Consider the following 19,003-nt stretch of genomic DNA (forward strand, 5'->3'; position numbering starts at 1 on the left):
AGTATCTCCTCTAAAATGTCTGTAGACTTTATTTCTCATGTATCATTGTTTTTCTTCCCTACACTAATGCTTGAGAATTGTTCACTCGTGTCATGTACATGTTTCATTACATGAAATGTTCATTATGACTGGCCAGATAAAGGGAAGTGTGTAATATTAAATTGACTGGACTGGAATGCTGCCAGAATGAAATAGAAGCTTCTACAACATTCTCTGTTTGGTAAGAATGTCTTGTGGTGCTGATTTTGTCCAACAGAGGGAGTCGTAACAGACAATGTATTCATATATCGCTTGAAAGAGATCCAGAGCATAAGATATGAAGCAATACATTTAATCGGTACCTTTCTGTTCATTATTTTATGTATAATACACTGGTGATGTAAATTGGACAAAACAATACAGATTCATGTTTGTTTTTCCCTTTAGCAGCACATTACAGTGCATTATATTTTATTGATCTAAAAAAGTATACTTTATTTGCAAGGAGTACTTTATCTTGAGGAGAAAGTTTACTGATACATCAGTATTATATGACATTTATATTTGTGACTCATATGGCAGGGAACCTGTTGCCACATTTCCAATTAGAACTGCTTGTAAGAGATCAATTCAGAAAGAGATTTGGTGAAGGCTATGATTACAGTGAGTACATCACAGTCAAATGCTTGAATGGTTGCTGAGTGAAGAAGAAACTATTTCCTTCAATATTTGCTGTCCTTTCTCACATGTGAGAACAGTTCCTCTGCATAATTTCATGCGTGTAAATACAGGGCAGTTATAGTTCTATGATATACAGTAACTGTGTAAGCACACCAAAATCACTGATGTTGATGTGATTTAAACTGTCTGTGCACTTTCTATTGGAATTCTTTTCATATACTGTATTGTCTCTTTCAATTTCATTTCAGCCCAAGACCGTGTAATGGTGCCAAGTATGATGGTACTGATTTATCTGTTGCCCTTTTTGTAACCCAAAGCATGGGATAAAGCTGGAAGTATCTCCATGGAATATAAGTATGCAAATCCTTTTTAATACTGTTTTAAAAGAAAAATTAAAGTAAACATTTAAAGTACAACATCAAAAAAACTGTTCACTTCAAAATTTGTATAATGGCTGGAAGATCCAATTTTGCATGAGGAATTAATCATGTACACGACCCCTAAATCAAATATTTTGATATCAGCATTCACAGATACACCGTCAAACCTGATAGATCAAAGATTGTTCTACTATTATGTACTTGAAGTTTAACATTAATAAACACCTTGAACCAACCACATTTAGTAGAGTCAATAAAGTTTAGTGTCATAAATATCTTAGGTAAAATGTATCTGAGTAGAACCAAAAATACCAACAATTGTTTCTGAGGTGGACAGAAACAACAAAAAAGTAAATTACATTTTGCAGCCTAAGATATGGACTTTAAAACTGAATGGAAAGAAGTAGTAGGCCACAAAACCATTGATTTGCATTACCACAACCATCTCAAACAATGAATGTCTTATTATTTGCTATGGCTATCAGAAAAGTGTAACTGGATTATGGCATGAGTAAAGATATTTAGCATTTGTGTTATATATTTGATGTGCATTTATTTAGATATTGTGATTCAAAATTAATGGGAAAAATGACTTATTTTATCTATTTAATAATCAGAGCAAAAGATTTATTTTTCTCATTTACTACATAATTTTCTCCTTGGGCAATAAAGAATGGACCTTTACTCCTCTTGGTACAATCTATTGCATCTAAGAACCAAATTTACAAAACTGGATTTTGAAAAATAAACTGTCCAGCAGGTGGACCATATTCAAGCCTTTCTATTTTATAGTGCGATCTAGCTGGTAAACAGTGAATGGTTTGTATGTTGTTTTTTATATTTATGTTTTTTATGTTTCTTATGTTTTATAAGGCATAAAATATTAAATTTGCATAGAAATTGCAATGCTCTTAATGATTGTCTATGAATGGTCATAGTCATGCCAGACTATGGAGAAGTGGTCAGATACAGCACAGACACACACACATATGTGTGTGTGTGTTAAATTACCACACACATTACAGTCAGCTACAATAATCATTTGCGGCAAACATCTTCTAAGAATTCAACTCATCTCACTACTGCCAGTGTAAGAGTGTACTGCCAGTGTAAGAGTGTACTGGCAGTGTAAGAGTGTACTGCCAGTGTGTTTGCACCATTTTGTCTCAGCAGCATTCTATCTTTCAAGCATTACACTTATTGCGATGCTATATTGCTCATGAACAAGACCACTCAGGAATCATGTCTGGAATAGCTCTGCATTTGTGTAGGATGGCCCTTCTCTGATAAGGTCATCATTTTGACATCCAAGAATCAAATAAAGCTTACTACCTGGTTGTGCAGATAAGATATAAATGAAATGTTACCACAATTTGACGGTGTCTTGTTATACCAACTGCATGACATTATTTCCGTTCAGTCTTAAAATCAAGTTTGACAACATTTTTTGCTTCACATATTTCAGAATGGCTCCTCCCTTTTAACAGCAATAGATGTGGCATTTATAGAAAAAAATGGAAATGTATGTAAATTGAATACTGTATGACGCTTCTTTCTGTTATACAAGTACCTGCACACTATTTGGAAATAGTCATCAACAGTGACAGCTGTGCAATGTCAAATTATTTAGTGCACACAGTGAATACATTGCCAATGTTACAAGTCTTTCACATAATAGTTGTGGGCAGGTTGTTTCTTTTGATATTGAATCAGATTTTTTGACTCACTGAGTGGTGTGTCCTATTTAAATGAATAATTTGACATATTTTTGAATTTTTTTTTGCTAGCCCATGGATTACCTGTTTTGATTTGTTTATTAGCCTGTATAAGCATATTTTTAACTTTAAACAAACAAAACTGAGCACAAAAATAAATTCTCTATTAGTTCTGCACTCCAATTTAGCGTTCAAAATGCAGCTTAATCAATGCTGTTTCAAACCGGAATGTAAACATTGAATTGTCAACGTTGAATCATTATATATCCGTGCTGAAAATACATTTAAAATTGTCTGGAATAGCGAATTGAATTGACATTCATTTGCCACATGCAACATGGATTGAGAATTATTTTTTCCTAACGCACAAACAATGTCTGTTGATGAAACTCAGTACTAAATGTCTAAAATATGTGGTTCAAATTATTTCATTTAAACCTTCAAAATGTGCTGTAAGGTACACTATAGCAGTAAAACTATTTTTTTTTTCATTCTTGCCTTATGTAATAACTTCAGGCTCTTCACTCACAAATTTTATACCAGATGTAGTAACTAGGGGCTCTATAATATTGAAAAAAACATGTTAAAGAGGATGCCGCTACCACTTTACTATCACAAAATAATGACATGAATAAGTTGTATTTCTTTGAATTAATCACTTTCAGCATCAAAACGTGTATGTCCGACAGTAAAGTAACTCGCTGTCTTCTAGAATTCCCCACTTTTGTCCCAGACGGACCTGAGTTTCAGCTCTGTATTCAACCTTAAATCGATTTCACTTCTGACATTGCCTCACCAAATTGATAAGAAGCTGCATTCTTGTATTTTTTTCACTGTAGCAGCTTGATTTCAAAAAAGAAACTACATCAAAACGTCATCTTTCCAAATTATTTGTGCAACAGGTTGTTTAGATGGACGTATCAAATTGCAATAGTTGATCACATTCCACTTTTAAATGCCTTTTACTGCATTATAAACGAAATGTATTTAAAATGTGGATTTGTAAAACTATGTAAATAATGTGATAACAGTGTATATCAATGTTTTAGGAAAATACAGCCGATTAAGCATCCACATGTGGCAATTTAAGTGATTGATTTCTCTAATGTGTATTTAAAAACTGCAAAAGGGGCGTTTTTTATTAACATGTAGCCAACTGCACAAAAAAAAAGAAAAACATTTTAATAGCATCAGTTTATGAGGCTTGAGGTATGTCTTGAATAATTTGACCGCGCTAAGTGTTTTAAGGGGCTGCCATTATTGACAAAATCCAATGTTGCCTATGTCTTTAAAAATAAGGTTGGGTCGATATAAACGTCCGGTAGAATACATTAAGGATGGAGAGACAGTGTCATGTATTGAACATTGGGTAGGTGCTTTGTTAGGTAGAAGGACAGGCGGAGCAACCCCAGATGAAAAACAGGCTGTTACATAATGCATCTGAAATTTGATCATTTTTGATCATTTTGATATTACATCTCGTTTGCCTTTTTAACAAAGCACAGGAGCGTCATTGTACATGCCTTACGTGAATGTGCCGCCCATTAGGACAAGGATACAATGTAGCGTACAGTATATTGAACTGACGATGAGGATTACTGATAAATGGATTACTGATATATTAAGATGTTACTCTGGGAGTAAAACACTATCACTAGGATTCATGGAGGAGCGGTCCCTTTAACGTTCTTCTCGCAGCCTTGTTTGTCGTTTTCTGGTTGCCACCCTGGTGCGCGTGTCACTGTCCTCCGCCAGTTCCTATCTGGAGTGTCTGTCTGCTGGGGGCGAGTCGGGGTGTGTCTGCGAGCGAGAGAGCTAGGGTTTCAGATACCCTACACACAAAAGGACACGAGCGAGATAAAGAAATGCAGCAAGATCCGAAGCTGACACCACTCTTACTTTCACAGTAACCTGACACTTGTTCGACCCTCTGGACAGACTGCCTGGAAACATGAAGAAAAAACAGACCCCAGCCAAAGCACCGGCTCCAGCTGAAGTCAATATGTCAGACAACGAGGTTACTGTGCAACAACTCAACGAGCTCTTATCAAACGGCAGTGGATTTTATAGCCTGCCTACACAACATTTCAACGAGGTCTTCCCCAGGATTTACGTGGGCAACGCGTAAGTCATGTCCCTTTATAAATGGGCTTTCTCTCCAAACATCGCCCTTATTTATATGTGATCACACATACAGGTATTACTTGATCCTCCTTAGCAACGCTTCACCATCTGTTTCAGCGTCTAAGATGGGAAGGTATGATTCACGATCTCGGAAAAAGAATGCATTTTAATCGTACGAATCTCGAAATATGTCTTCTACATTTGGCGGAGATTTGTGTGTATCCCAACTGTTCAACATTTATTCTGAAAGAAATCTCGCAACAGTTCACATAGAAAGATAACCATTGTAACGAATACAAATGATCCTCAGATGTATCCTCTGAAATCCTCGCAAATGAAGTGTTTCAAATACGAGTGTTTCAAGGATCTGTTTCATCAATTAGAAATATGTTTGATTAATTCATGTCTCATCTCAACTGCGCTTCAGACCTTTCGATTTGAATGAATGAGGCGTTTCTTACTGCTCGAATGAACATTCAAGATATAATAGCCAACCATATTTTAACGTGAAACGCTGGCGATGTATAGATACTCACTCCTGGAAGCCAATTGGTCAAACTGTTCTACTCCGTGTTGTGAAACGAAGTTAGGCGTGTTTTTGTAAGCGATTGCCAAGTACTATGTAATATCGGTAAAGTATCTCAATTACTACATGCACTGCAGTGCATTCGTGTGATACCCGATTCTTTTCAAACACAACATGTTCACTTTTCATTATCAGATGGGCTGAAAGAAACGTGTCCAGGGTCTAAAACTGACTATCTCTCCATTAACGTCACGCAATGAGCGTCAAACTATTATTAAGCCATTCGACATTTTCACGAAAACAGCCCGTTTGTGGAAAGTGTGTAGCGGGGCAATATACTGAGGTGTGGAAATAAGACCTTGAGTAGAATGATCGAGAACGGTTTGGAAGATGTCATACATATTCTTTAATTAGTGTGATTGATGGCTTAGATTTTTTACCATTATAATTTTCTGTATAACTGAAACTTGGAAAATTAACTGCTGTCCAGATCAGTAACTGAGTTGTGCATTTTCTTGCAGTGGGAGTTTACTATGGTAATTAATGTAGGAAAACGCCTAGGTGTGATAAACAGTCTATTCCAGCATTTCCCAAACCTCTCCAGGAGGACCCTTTGTCCTGCGTGTTTTAGATCTCTCCCTGCTCCAACACAGCTGATTCAAATGATCGGTTTGCTATTAAGCAGCTTCAGGAGTTCATAATGAGTTGATCATTTGAATCAGCTGTGTTGGAGCTTATGAGTCTATACCATGACTCATACACACAACATCACTACACGTTTTAATTGAAGAGGCCTCTCATTTTAAGAGGCATTGACCAATAGCATGCCTATGTCTTTTGATCTTAATTGGTTTTATTTATAGTTACATATGCATATATGCTTTGCTATTTTGCATGTAGATGGATAGACAGACAGACAGACAGACAGACAGACAGAGAGACAGCAATATAGATAGATTATAGATAGATAGTACATTTGCAGCACAGCTATGAATTCATGATGGTTAGTTTCCTGGGTGGCATACACAAGTATTGTGTCTCTAGTTTAGAATGTACTGTGCGGGTCTACAGCCCTTTAAAGGAGACCATTGAAGGCACTCTGGAGATTAGCATACAACAACTTCTGTTTTCTCCCTGTTCCTTTGGATCAGCCACTGATGGCTTTGGATCACAGCTCAGGCTAATGCTCTGTGTTTGTGTAGGTGGCAGCTGGTTCACCTGCCTCATGCCATGCAAGCGAGGTCCACCCCTGCTAGCACGCAAAGTTATCTACGTTTTTTGTAACATTGTAGCTGGGCAGACACTCGTTCTTTGACAGGGTGATGCTGTGATTTTACAGCTACAGTTCATGACGCTGGAGCCCTAGCACAATTCACTGTTAAAAGTTATCGAACCACCTAATGTGTCTAATCCATCACTTGTTTGACTACAGTCAGTGGTACGGGGCCAGCGAGGCAAAGAGCTGGACAGATTGCAAACGCAGGTTAAACTCGCATGCTTGTTTACCTCTGTGCAACACAATGCTATCACTTTAAACATGTAGCACTCAGCGAATCTGTACACAATCACCTCAAACAAGGCCCAACCCAGACTGTCACAGAGCTGAAACTGTATGGTGTCCTGAAAGAGTCTGTGAAAAAGACAAGACCAGCTGAATTTGACTGAATCTTTCCAATGGACCCTTGCACTACACATCATGCTGTGAATTTGTGAATGATGTATATCCCTGAGGTCAATGCCAGAAGATGTGAGCTTGCAAGTCAAAATGTCTAATAAATCAATCCAATGATTTGGTGTTGCAAATATGCTAAAGGATGTAAGAATTAAGAATTCTAAGAAAAACTTAAAAATTTCCACTTATAGTAATACACCAGCATTCTATGTAGCAACACTTAAAGGTCACACAAATACTATTGTTGGTGTTTTGGACTTACACATTATTAAATGTTTTTTTTTTTCCAACACATTTTTATACATTTGGCACTCTTGAAATGTAAGTGATATGAAAATGATACTGTACTTATTGGGTAAATGTTCTTATTCAGTTTGAAAAGCAGAACTGTGGCAGTCATTAATAAGAGCAGGTTGTTTACCTGTCAGTAGACTATGGGTGTTGTGCTTTTAAAGCAGCCAATCATCAGCAAAAGTTTACTAGCATGTGATAGGTGAAGGGGTTTTGCACGCAAAACTGTTGGATTCCATAAACATTACTGCAACTGTATTTTGAAGTGAAATGTACTCAGCATCCTAGATCGGTCAAGTTCAGTGACCCTCAAATGCTTCTCTGGCAATTTGCTGCTCCAAAACCAAACAAGGTCACAAAACCAATAGCTATTGCTTGAACCAGATAAGGAAAAAAACTGGTAAAAGCAAAAACAGATGAAGATGCATCAGTCATCTTTGCAGAACTTAACAAGATAGGTATAGTTGCTTGCTTGGTATGCACTTTGAAGGCTGCTGTGTGTTCTGCCATAGCCTGAATACTGTGCTGTGAATGTAACACAGTCTTTAATAAATAATCACACATCTGTTCCAAAAATTCTTCAGGTCTGTGCCATTTTGAAGGCCATGCATTATTGCTGCAGCTGAATTGACTTTACAGAAGTCATCCAGTAGCATCAATCCATGCAGGAAATCCTAGGACCTGCTGTAAAGTAGCTTGATGCAAAAAACTCCATCAATGCACAGGTATTACATAAGGATGCCTCGCCTTTGTAGAATCGGCTCCTGCAGTTATCAGCCTTGTGCATATGCCTGTCTTCCACCGTGAGTGACAGACTTCATTTCACTGTATAGTTTATTTGTGGGGATTTTGTTAGTAATGTATGAGCGAGCAACCACAGAGAGCTGGGCATTGCCCTTAAGAAACAGGGACACATATCACTACATTGTAAAGTAAGACATTCAAAATAAAAGGAAGTTGATAATATATAACCACACAGAATATATGGAAATATGACAATATGCCACTAAACCTTTCATGTTCATGGCAAGATGTATTGTGTTGTGTTGGTTACCATTTTATTTTACAATCAATTTGTGCACAGTTCATTATGTTCCATATTTTGTATTTGAACACATGAGTTTTTAGGTTTGATGTAAGGAGTGGGCAGGTGTGGTTCTATAGCAGGGAGTTAATGTGCTTGTGAGGCACATAGAGGGCTGCACTGTGCTTTCACTCTCTAAAGCCTTCCTTCCTCCCTGTGGAGCAGCTGAGTTACGGGCTCTTCTCCGTCACACCACAGCCAGAGGCCACCCAAATAAATATCACCTCCCTATCAACGAGGAGGAACAGGAACATTAGATGCACAAGCAGCGTTGTGTTGTATCCAAGTCTGACTGACTCAGTTTGACTGATTTTTCTGCTGAGCATCATGGGACGCAGTGATAAGCGCCAGGGCTGTGAACCCAGTGATTTTCATAACTGTGCCATAATGGGAGTCGTGGTGGAGCACAAGCAAGAGTTGCACATTGCACATCGTGTCCGGCACTGCTGTGTCCAGCAAGCAGCGGCATGCCGCCACTGTCTCACAAAATGCATTCTGGTTGTGAGCCTCCTTTGGAGAGTGGGAAGGAGCTGAGGATTTGCAGGGGCTTGGGGGTGAGAAGACGAAGACTGAGCATGGCTGCAGAGGTGGAGCATACCCATCCAGGGGGCTAGAGATGAGATTCAGTGTGGCGAGAGGAAGAAAGGAAGATGGAGAGCCCTCTCAACTCCCCCCCCTCCTCCTTCCCCCCCCCCAATAATCTTCACACTTTGTCCCAGACACAACACTGTGCGCCCATGACTGTTTGAATGCCTCTGGGCAGCAGCCAAGATCTCCACAGTGTATGTGTGCAGGTCTAGAACACTCTGCTGTCCCCTGGGTGCCGCTAACTTAGACAGACATCTCTGCCATCTAAAAGGAGTTCCACAAATTATACCCATCAAGCTCCGATGAAAAATGCCAATGCCATGCTGAGCAGAAAGGCCAGGGGTGTGGGCGCTGTGCGTCGCCAGAGGGGTGCACAGTATTGAAAAACACAACAGCATCCCTGCTATCACATGAACTTATTCTGAAATCATGTAGCAATATTTACAGCTGACCTGTGAACTGTAGCATGCTACAGCCTTACTAAGATATGTGACTGTTCTCAAAGTATCCTCCAGCTGATTTCTCTGTTTCAAAGTACAGAGAAACATTTGGAGCATTGAACTATGAACATTAAGTTGACATAAATGGCTGTGTGTTCTTTATGGGTTTTGAAGCATTCCAACACTAATCACTATGTATTACTTTCAGAATGAAACAAACTGAGTAGAGCATGCATTGATAAACAGCTGTATCAAATTGCAAGGTTTGGCAAAATAGGTTCATAGAAAAAAGCAGTCAGGAAGAATAAGTTCAAGTTTTTCAAAATGTCACCACTCTTTTTCTGTATCTCATTTACCACTCCATACACCTGCTGAAGTTCTACTGTATACTGTCCAGCTTTTGGTTTGTTTTTCTTTTGTCATAAGCGGTCTTTGTTTTTTGCTAAATCTCATAAGGTGCAAACTGAATGTTTAAAATCCATCATGCATGTTTAAGATGCATCATGGATTTTGTTCACAGTGACACACAACAGCCACCAAAGTAGACAGCAGTGCATCATGACTGCTTTCTGGCAGTTGAGTGTTTTGACATATGATGCCCTTCTGCTTGGCAGGTTTGTGGCCCAAAACGTAATGCGTCTGCAGCGGCTGGGGGTGACCCACATCCTCAATGCGGCTGAGGGCAACTCCTTCATGCACGTCAATACCAATGCTGAGTTCTATGCCGGCACCGGCATCACTTACCATGGCATTAAGGCCAATGACACCGAGCACTTCAACCTCAGTGCCTTCTTCGAGGAGGGTGCAGACTTCATTGAGAAGGCCCTGGCGCACAAGGACGGTAAGGGTAAGGCAAGCCTCCTGGTCTCTGTGCTGTCCTGTGCTGTGTGCTGGTGCTGTGAAACACTGTCCTATCAGGTGCTGAATCAGATTTAAGCCACGCCCCCTAAGTTGAGGAATGTTCCTGCATGTGAGTCCTACCTGGGGATGATGGAGGGTTTTCTGATTGGTGGAGCACAGACTTGCTTTATCTCCCCTCACTGGGCATTATCATCCCCCCTTCTGACAGATGTCAACATAAGACGGCATCAACATCAGAGCCTTTTACAGTCCCTAAAGCATTCTTCAACTCAAAGCTTTTTGTTTTTTTTTTTTTTTCCTCCAGTTTCCTCTCTGTTCAAAAAGTTCAGTTCTCCTCATGCAATCACTGTTTTTTCGAGATACAAAAAAAAGCTTTCTAGTATCCAAAGGGTGCATTGGACATATGTCAAAGCAGCTGAAGAATAAACATTCTTGAGCAATGCAGTCATTCTTTAAACCTCAGTTGTGAAACCACACTCACCAGGTTTTTCAGATGACAGAGTGACAAAAACTTCAAAAGGACTGAACATACTTAGACTCAGAGTCAAAATTTTTCTTATTTTCTAAATAAGAGAAATTTGTGTGTGAGCATGTTATATTCAGTCTGCCCTGAGAAACTCAGCCTGTTTGTTGCCTACTATGATGCATTTAATTGGTGCAGACAGAGTCCCAAATGCAATTTATCTGCATGGATTTTATGCCATATTTGACACAAAAAGAGCTATTATGGAGCATTTTAATTGCTGCCTGCTTTGGCAACGGGACTCTGGTGCAGTAAATCAGCTGTGAAGCCCAGGCAAAGGGTGGACACCAATCTTTCCTGGTAAAGAACCCAGCTAAAGTGTAACACTCGCACAATGTCACTGTCTTGTTGCAGCAGCACTGTTAGACTGAGACATTGGCTCATCCATTGTGCAATGGTGGTACGTGGTAGTCCCTGGGAGGGAGGACAGGCCAACTGCAAATCCCCTCTGATACCTTGTAGCGGCGGGGAAGGATACAGCAGGCTTTGCATTGATCGGCGAAGGGGGGGCTGTTGGGATATAGGAAGCGCACAGGTCATTTGAAAGGTAAAGACAGCGCTGTCAAAGGCAACATCGGATTTCAGGGGCTCTGCAGAATTTGCAGAACAGCACAGAAGCTGGCAAGGTGAATTCCTCCGGGGGCATCGGCAGGCTGATAATGAATGCACAGAGTAGGGGAGAGAGGGGGTGGGTTTGGGAACACTGTGTGGAAGAGGGTGGTGATGAGGTAAACTGTGGTTGACATTGCTCATCTGCTGTGAAGGTCAGGGCCACATTTGCATTTCCTGGCTCCAGAGGTGCTTCGGTCGGCAGGTTTGGACACAGCTGCTGTTTTGCTCTGCCCTGCCCTCAGCCTCACTGTCCCCCCCCCCCCCCCCATCTTTCAGGTAAGGTGTACGTGCACTGCCGAGAGGGGTACAGCCGCTCACCAACTATGGTTATCGCCTACCTCATGCTACGCCACAAGATGGACGTGCGGACGGCGCTTTCCACGGTGCGGCACAAGCGAGAGATCGGCCCCAATGACGGGTTCCTGCGTCAGCTGTGCCAGCTGAATGAGCGGCTGGTGAAGGAGGGCAAGTTAAAGACTAAATGAGAGCATCCTGGCTGCGTTGCTGTAGGGCACAGGGCGCTTTGGAGGCCACCCGGGGGGCTCAGTGCCCCACTCAACCCAACCAGGCCAGCCATCCCTCTCGTCCCATCATTCTGCCATCCACATCCACACAAGCCATGCCCTCCAGTCTCCTGGCCTGGCTGGGGCATGTCTCTCTGAGCTCCGCCCACATGGACAGAGTGAGGAGGGGAAGGGGAGGAGCTCCCCCGCTCCCTTATTTCTGTTTCCAGGGGTTCCTCACAAAAATGACCCACTGCCAGCCCACACAGGTTGTTTTTTTTTGTTTGTTACTCTTCAAACTATCTGAGCATTTGTTATTTACAGGAAAATGCTATTTTTCAGGGGTTTGACTGGATTAGCCTTTGGATGTTTCCTAGTTTTCTCTGTGTAGAGGGGAGGTTTCTTAATTTTTGCATACTGTATATCTTTACAGCATATGCAGTTTTCACAAATGAAATTTAGATGCAACAGAGCTAATTTCTTTGGAAGGCACAGGTGTAGACAAAAAAATGTGTAAATCCCAGTCTTACGCAGTGTCATTTTACTTCCTGTCTGGCATTAAATCACTTCATACTAGCCTTTATTCACCAACACTTGCAGTATTATCTACACTATTAAATACAGCTTTCAGATAAGTTACAAGGCACTTCCCCAATGATGCCAAAGGAAGGACCTTCCCCTCAATTAAAGTGGAACTGCATTTCTAACCAGCAGTTAGCACCATTCCTCAGTCTCCCGTGCAAAACGTTTGGTATTTAGAAGCACGGACAGACATAAAAATGAAAACACAGTCTTCCGAATGATCATCAGATTACAGCACAATCATTCCATAGTTCTGTACTGCCAGCAATGTCACAGCCACCTTACTCTGTCTTTTGATGGATGATAATGATGTCAAGGCATCAGGCCAAAAAAGAAAAAAAAATAGTGTGTCTGTTAATGTCCGCTGACCTCCCTGAAACGCCTCCAAGAAGGCATCCGAGAAGGCGCCACTAATCGGTGGAAAGCAGTGTCTTACAGGAACGTACATCCTGCTTCCAGCACAAACGCAGCGATCAATGGTGCTGTCTTTCCCTCACCCAGCATCCATCTGCTTTCTGCTTGGTGCTTTTAAAACAGAGAATGGGAATTGGCCGGGGAGCCATCTTACGAGTGTCTGCCCCATACGGGCCACCGCATTTTAGCAGCTTGAATGTGTCATTAATTATCAGAGTTCCGAAAAGATTCAGTCCGTGTTTATTTCAATCACAGCATGCTGCCAAAGTTGGTTTGAGTGTATTTTGTCTTATTAGATCGGGGGGTGACCAGCCCTTACAAGCAAGGGGGTCAGAGTAGGGGAGAGGCAAGCATGTCCCTCCATTACATTGGCATGTACAAAACAGTCTTTTTATACAGTATTGTCAGTGTTCTCATATCTATTCCTCTGCTTGCTTTCATGGGCCAAAAGGCCAGAAAAAAATTACCATTTGAAAGGACATTTTAAATGTCTAAGCTTAAATTCCTAAGCAAAACTTAAATATTTAAGTGTAAGCTTTCCATTGAAAGGGCCAAAGAAATCCTGTGCCATAGCTTGGATGCTCCAAATTTAAGATGGGTACATGTTTTTCTTTTTACCATTTCATCAGCTCATCCTGTTTGACAAATTAATACACATACAATTATCATTGCAAAACAGAAAATGGCAGTTGCGGTCACAACACACTGTTGTTCTGCCTCCACTCATTATTGTCATTATTTGGAGAGGATTTCAAGTTGTTTAACGATCATTGACAGGTTATTCTCAGATGTGATGGACTTCTCTATTCACGGACTGCAACAGGCCCTTCCTGCATCTGAAGACGATTATATTGACTAATGGCTCAATGTTGCATGGCAGTACAGAGAACTGTTATTCCAGGGAGCCAGCAGAGGGTGCTTTTTATCCATTCACCCCATCATAGTTTCCATGTGCCTTTATTGAGCCCCACAAACTGACATCCCACTCATCAAATGGAAGTGATTTCCCTGCCACTTCATTAAAAAAACTTCATTAAAAACAACAAAAGCTCATTAAAAGTCTGTATCATTGTGCTCCATTGTGAGAATGCTTGCTATATGTTGCAGTTTTACTGTCAATGAAGTGAGAGCATTGGCGCTGTAAAATTCTGCTTGCAGCTGGTCTGATATGCAAATGAGCTTCTGTCTCCAACAGGGGAGAGAGCACTGCCAGCCAGGTTCAGTGCGGTGTCAGTGACCCTCCTGGCCCATGCAGCCAGGTGCATGTTTAATGCAATTTAATGCAGCAGTCACGCTGCCGCAGCCCTCCCGTCCTGCGATCTGTGAGCTCTACGCGCTCCATGTGCTGGCATACCATGGCCTGTGAAGGTACGGAGAAACGCTGCCCTGTCCTGCCCTGCGCTGCTGTCACTTGCTGCTGCACATATCACCCATCAGAACCACTGCTGGCTGGGAGGGTGCTTTTGGCGGGGACAGACAGAACCAACATGGAGCATTCTCACATCGCTGCGTTACGCGCTAGCAGGGTGAGGGCATTCTCTCCAACGTTCGTAGCTTTGGCCCCCCTCACGCACCTGCTGACCCTTTCTGGGTGTCAGGAAGCTTGCCCCCCTCACGCACCTGCTGACCCTTTCTGGGTGTCAGGATGCTCGCTTGAAAACACAGAGCTTCTTCTCTTCACCTCTGCGCCCATCCTCTCAGACCCTGGTTATTCACATGACCAGAGGAGTGATGATTGGATCAAAACAGAGGAAGCTGTGGGCACTGTATGTCTTGCATAACAGTTCTGTGTGAGTGCTAAAAGTTTCCCTCATGGTTCAGCCAGTGCCGGGGGCCCAAACCCAAAGCTGGCAGCACAGTCAGATACGACCTCATCGGGCTATATTAACGGGGATGTCAGTGTAGCAGCAACTGTAAATGGAGCGGACAAACACCCTCGCTCCACTGCTAGATATCCTTTGTGGATGACGACCAGCATCACTTCAATTAGGATTGACAGGAGTGCTTTTCTGCTCAGGCCACAACACCCAACTCACTCATCAGATCAGAGCCAGGGGGCTTTTCATATCCATCAATGGCAGGAGGTTGTTACAGATGAGGAAAACTAGGTTAGATTACGTCATACACATTTTGGTCTATTATTTTTTTATATCTATATGCATACATATAAATATACATATATGAATGTGTGAGAAACGTGTCTGTAATGTGTATGTATTACTAGTATGTGTTAGCTTGTCTAGAGGAATATGTACCATAGGATAAACTTGTTCTGTAGCATCGCAACTTGTACAAAAGGCACAAAAAGCTCCTGTGTCATTGAGCACCCACTGCTTCCATATTCTTTTCCTTGTTCTGATGTTTCAAAGTAGTGTGTGCACTCTATATGCCTTTAAATATCCAAATGCAATCAAGTTGTGTTGTTTGTTTTTGCCACCTATGTTTTCTGGAAGAACTGAGGCTGTTAGAAGTAATATTAGGCTTGCACATCAACGGCCTAGGTTTTGGATAGAGGATGTTTGTGGGTAGAATGGGTTAGTGGCAGCAGGACGTTTCTGGCCTGTGTCTCTAGTCAGTGCAGGTGACACTGGCCCGTGGTGTCACCAGCGTCTCGAATCATGTTGCCACCTGTCCTTCAGCATTCACCTGCTGCCCAGCACCGCGTTCATGATCACACCAACTACATGAGAAGCAGCTATGCTTAAGAAGTGATTTGTTTTTCTTCTAAATGGATGGGAAAGAAAAACTTACTAAACATTCCTATGACATCATTTGGAGACCAAGGCTTTATATAACCTGACCTACTGTAGTTATCAAAACCTTTGTGCTGTGTAGTCATTCGTGCAAACACACAGGCTGTTGTAGAATTGATCAAGCTCCTTTGCTGATGAGTTCTTTCATGCACATAGTTGACACGTGATACCTCTGTGTTTCTCCTGCTCCAAACATTGAAATAGACTTGTGAGAGATCAATATCCATGGAAAGCTGAGTCTGTTTAAACATGCCTTGTTTGCATTAAATGAGCAAAAACAGCAAACATTATTGCTTTCCAACAAGGGCAAAGCTATGAGTCATTTTATCATTGGAAAGAATATCAATCAATCAATTGGAGATACTCTGGTTGACTCCTGCTGCCCTTTACTGAGGACATCTGTCAACCTGAGCATTATACAAACATATTTATATTAATATCTAAAAGAGAAGCTATGAGAGTATACCAGCATCTGTCAGTGTTTGATTGACTGGGTATGGTGTTACAGACATCGTCATGGCCCAATGCCAGTGCTGGCCTGTGCGTTTGCTTGGATGATGTGCGAGGTACAAATGAAACAAAGGTGTTGTCCAGACACACAGAGGTATTCTTTTCATACTTGTACAATGTATGTAAGCAATGGCTGCGTGACCAAACGCCTCTGTGTGAAACCCTCTGCCCTGGAATACATAGTACCTTCGCTGCTTTTCTTCTTTACCACTGCCTCTTTGTTACTTCTTTTTCTTTAGTTAGTTTAATCTAACTCTTCTGAGTTAGATTGTGTACCACAATGTGTGCTTTTCAGCCCCCAATTTCAAATGTGGCAAAAGACAGCTGAGACACAGGAGAGGTGATGGTTTTCACAGGGACAGACTGGGCTGGGGTAACAGACAGAGCGTTTCAGTGTAGCGCTGTATGAAAGGCTGCTTGTTGAATGGACAGCTTGAGTGCTCTGCATATTGAACCATGGGTGACTTCCAGAGGAAAAACAGTGAGAGAGAAACACTGCCCTCTACTGTAGAATGATTGCAATTATTTTTTTACACACTGCACTGAGGGTATGCCAGGGTGGAGTCCCAGCTTTTTCTATTTTTGATGTTTATTAAGGCTGTTTGTAAAAATTGATGTTAATATACTTTTCTCACTTCTAAAGAGTTGTTGCAATGCCTTTAAGTGTAACTTATTAACATATGGAAGGTATGACACTGAAATAGTATTAGGCAGAACTATTAACTCCACAGAGAGTCCAAAGAAAAACTACAAAATATCACAATACTAAATATGACATTTTTCTCTGTGACAGGTCTAGATAATGGCTTGTAATGTGAAGTTGTTCTTGAAGAAATTACCTCTTTTTTCATTTCTGTGTGCTTGAGTGTGTACACCTTCCATCATTTGAAAAAAAGGCTGCTCTTTTATTTTGCTTAGTCTGTAGATAGACCATGTATAAAGTTGAATAATAATGGTAAACATTCCTGCTGGGTTGTCAAAATACTAGGCTTCCGCCTCCCCTCTTGTGGCAGTGTTAATGTAATGTGATGTGAAGTATGTTGAAAGCACTGTTTCTTCCCACAATGTACTTATTGTGATGTTGCTGTTTTGGCCAGACCCAGCTCACTGCACCACTTCGAAGTTAGTGTAACATTCATCAGCCCCATGCCAGTGTCTTGTGAGATTTCCATTGTTTGTATATACTGACTGGGGGTTTTTAACGCAATGCCTGCAGAGCTTCAGCATTAGAGTTACCTTACTGTTCTATACTCTATGTGTCCCAGTGCATTTCAGCTGTCTGGCTTACCTGAGCGCGTCTTTTTCTACTGCTGTCTCACATATGCTTGTGCACACACATACATGCACACACATGCATTCATGCACTCACACACACACACACACACACGCGCACGCGCGCGTGCACACATACATACACACAAAAATGTTCGAACACACACACACTCACACAAACTCACAAAAAAGCACATGCACACACATATTTCATACCAAGAACAAATGCACATGTTTTCAGTTATGGTATTCACATCACTTATAGTGCTGCTTATATCTGATCCATCCCAGCTGGGCTCAATCCTGAGCACATTCAATTCCACTGCTGATTTAGCACAAGAGCCTGCACTGCCTCCTCAACCCAGAACTGACATGCAAGCTATCTCACTACAATTTTAACAAGTAAGCGTAAACACCTCAATCAAGTTGTTACAGTGTTTCAGAAACAGCATGAGATATTATATGTATGGCATATGATGGCCTGCTCCCTTGACCAAATACATTTCACCATTTCAGGTACTGCAGATGGAGAGATGGGGAATGCATTGTGACCACTAATTGCAGTCCACTGTCTCCTGCCACTGCAGTTTTGTGGCAGAGGCCCCAACTTAAGCACTGTTTTGGTCACCATTCCCAAGGCATGGTTCGAAAGTGTTCTCTTTGGTCCACGTGTGACATGGTACAAACTGATTTCTGTGTTGTTGACACAGCTTGTCCAGGTGTTATCCCCAAACACCCTGCCCTAAAGCCTTACACTCAAGATGAATTGTATTTTTAATTTATGTGCAAAAAGGGAGGGGCCGCTCTTTGCCTTTGCTGAAGAAGACACTGCTCAATGTCAATGTTATTTTTCTTACTTTTTCAATGTCAATGTTATTTCAAATGTCAATGTTATTTTTCTTACCTGGAGAAGTTTTGTTTTCTCTTATGTTGAACAATAAATGGTAGAAATGAAACCTTGCATTGTTGGTGCTCTTTTTTGAGTGTGTGCGTGTTGGTGTGCTTCCAGAGTCATGTTATTTAAGCAAGGAGATGAATTAAATAACCTACATGCAGCAATTTGTTGCAATTTATTTTTTCTTTCTTCATCATTATAGAATGCAGAGAGTGAAGTGGCGCTAACTGTCATATTCAGACATTCTGATTCCTGTTCCGTGATTAAACCATAACTAAAGGAAGCTGAGAGTCGCGTTTTATGAATATTGTCCTGGTCTTCATGAAATTATAATAAACCATCGAGTTTGGTTTTCCTCTCAGGCAGATGAGTGCATGAGAATGTCTTCTTTTCCTCATGTGGCCTCGTGGTTTGCATGACAATAGTCAATTTTTCATGCATATGGTACAGGCTATCTATTTCAGCTTTTGAAGAAGTTTTGTAATTACCACAGAGCTGGAGAATGCGCTCACAGAAAAGAAGAGGTATTTGAACACAACAGACTCTGATTACTACTCTAAAGTACACATGGAAAACTAGGGGCCTGGAAATTAAAGTT

General features: G+C 41.2%; 1 protein-coding gene across 2 annotated transcripts; it reads left to right on the forward strand.

The window, feature by feature from the left end:
- Nucleotides 1–4,111: 4,111 nt before the first annotated feature.
- LOC118773810 (dual specificity protein phosphatase 3-like) lies at nucleotides 4,112–16,817 on the forward strand. Of its 2 annotated transcripts, none has more exons than XM_036522899.1 (3): nucleotides 4,112–4,879; nucleotides 10,095–10,327; nucleotides 11,753–16,817. In XM_036522899.1, the coding sequence occupies exons 1-3, from the start codon at nucleotides 4,707–4,709 to the stop codon at nucleotides 11,959–11,961; spliced, it is 615 nt and encodes a 204-aa protein (XP_036378792.1). In that variant the 5' UTR covers nucleotides 4,112–4,706; the 3' UTR covers nucleotides 11,962–16,817. The 2 variants fall into 2 exon arrangements, with proteins under 2 accessions (XP_036378792.1, XP_036378803.1); XM_036522910.1 differs by having other exon boundaries at nucleotides 10,095–10,321.
- Nucleotides 16,818–19,003: the final 2,186 nt, after the last annotated feature.

The sequence above is a fragment of the Megalops cyprinoides genome, chromosome 1 (genome assembly GCF_013368585.1).
Source record: "Megalops cyprinoides isolate fMegCyp1 chromosome 1, fMegCyp1.pri, whole genome shotgun sequence".
Classification (NCBI taxonomy): domain Eukaryota; kingdom Metazoa; phylum Chordata; class Actinopteri; order Elopiformes; family Megalopidae; genus Megalops; species Megalops cyprinoides.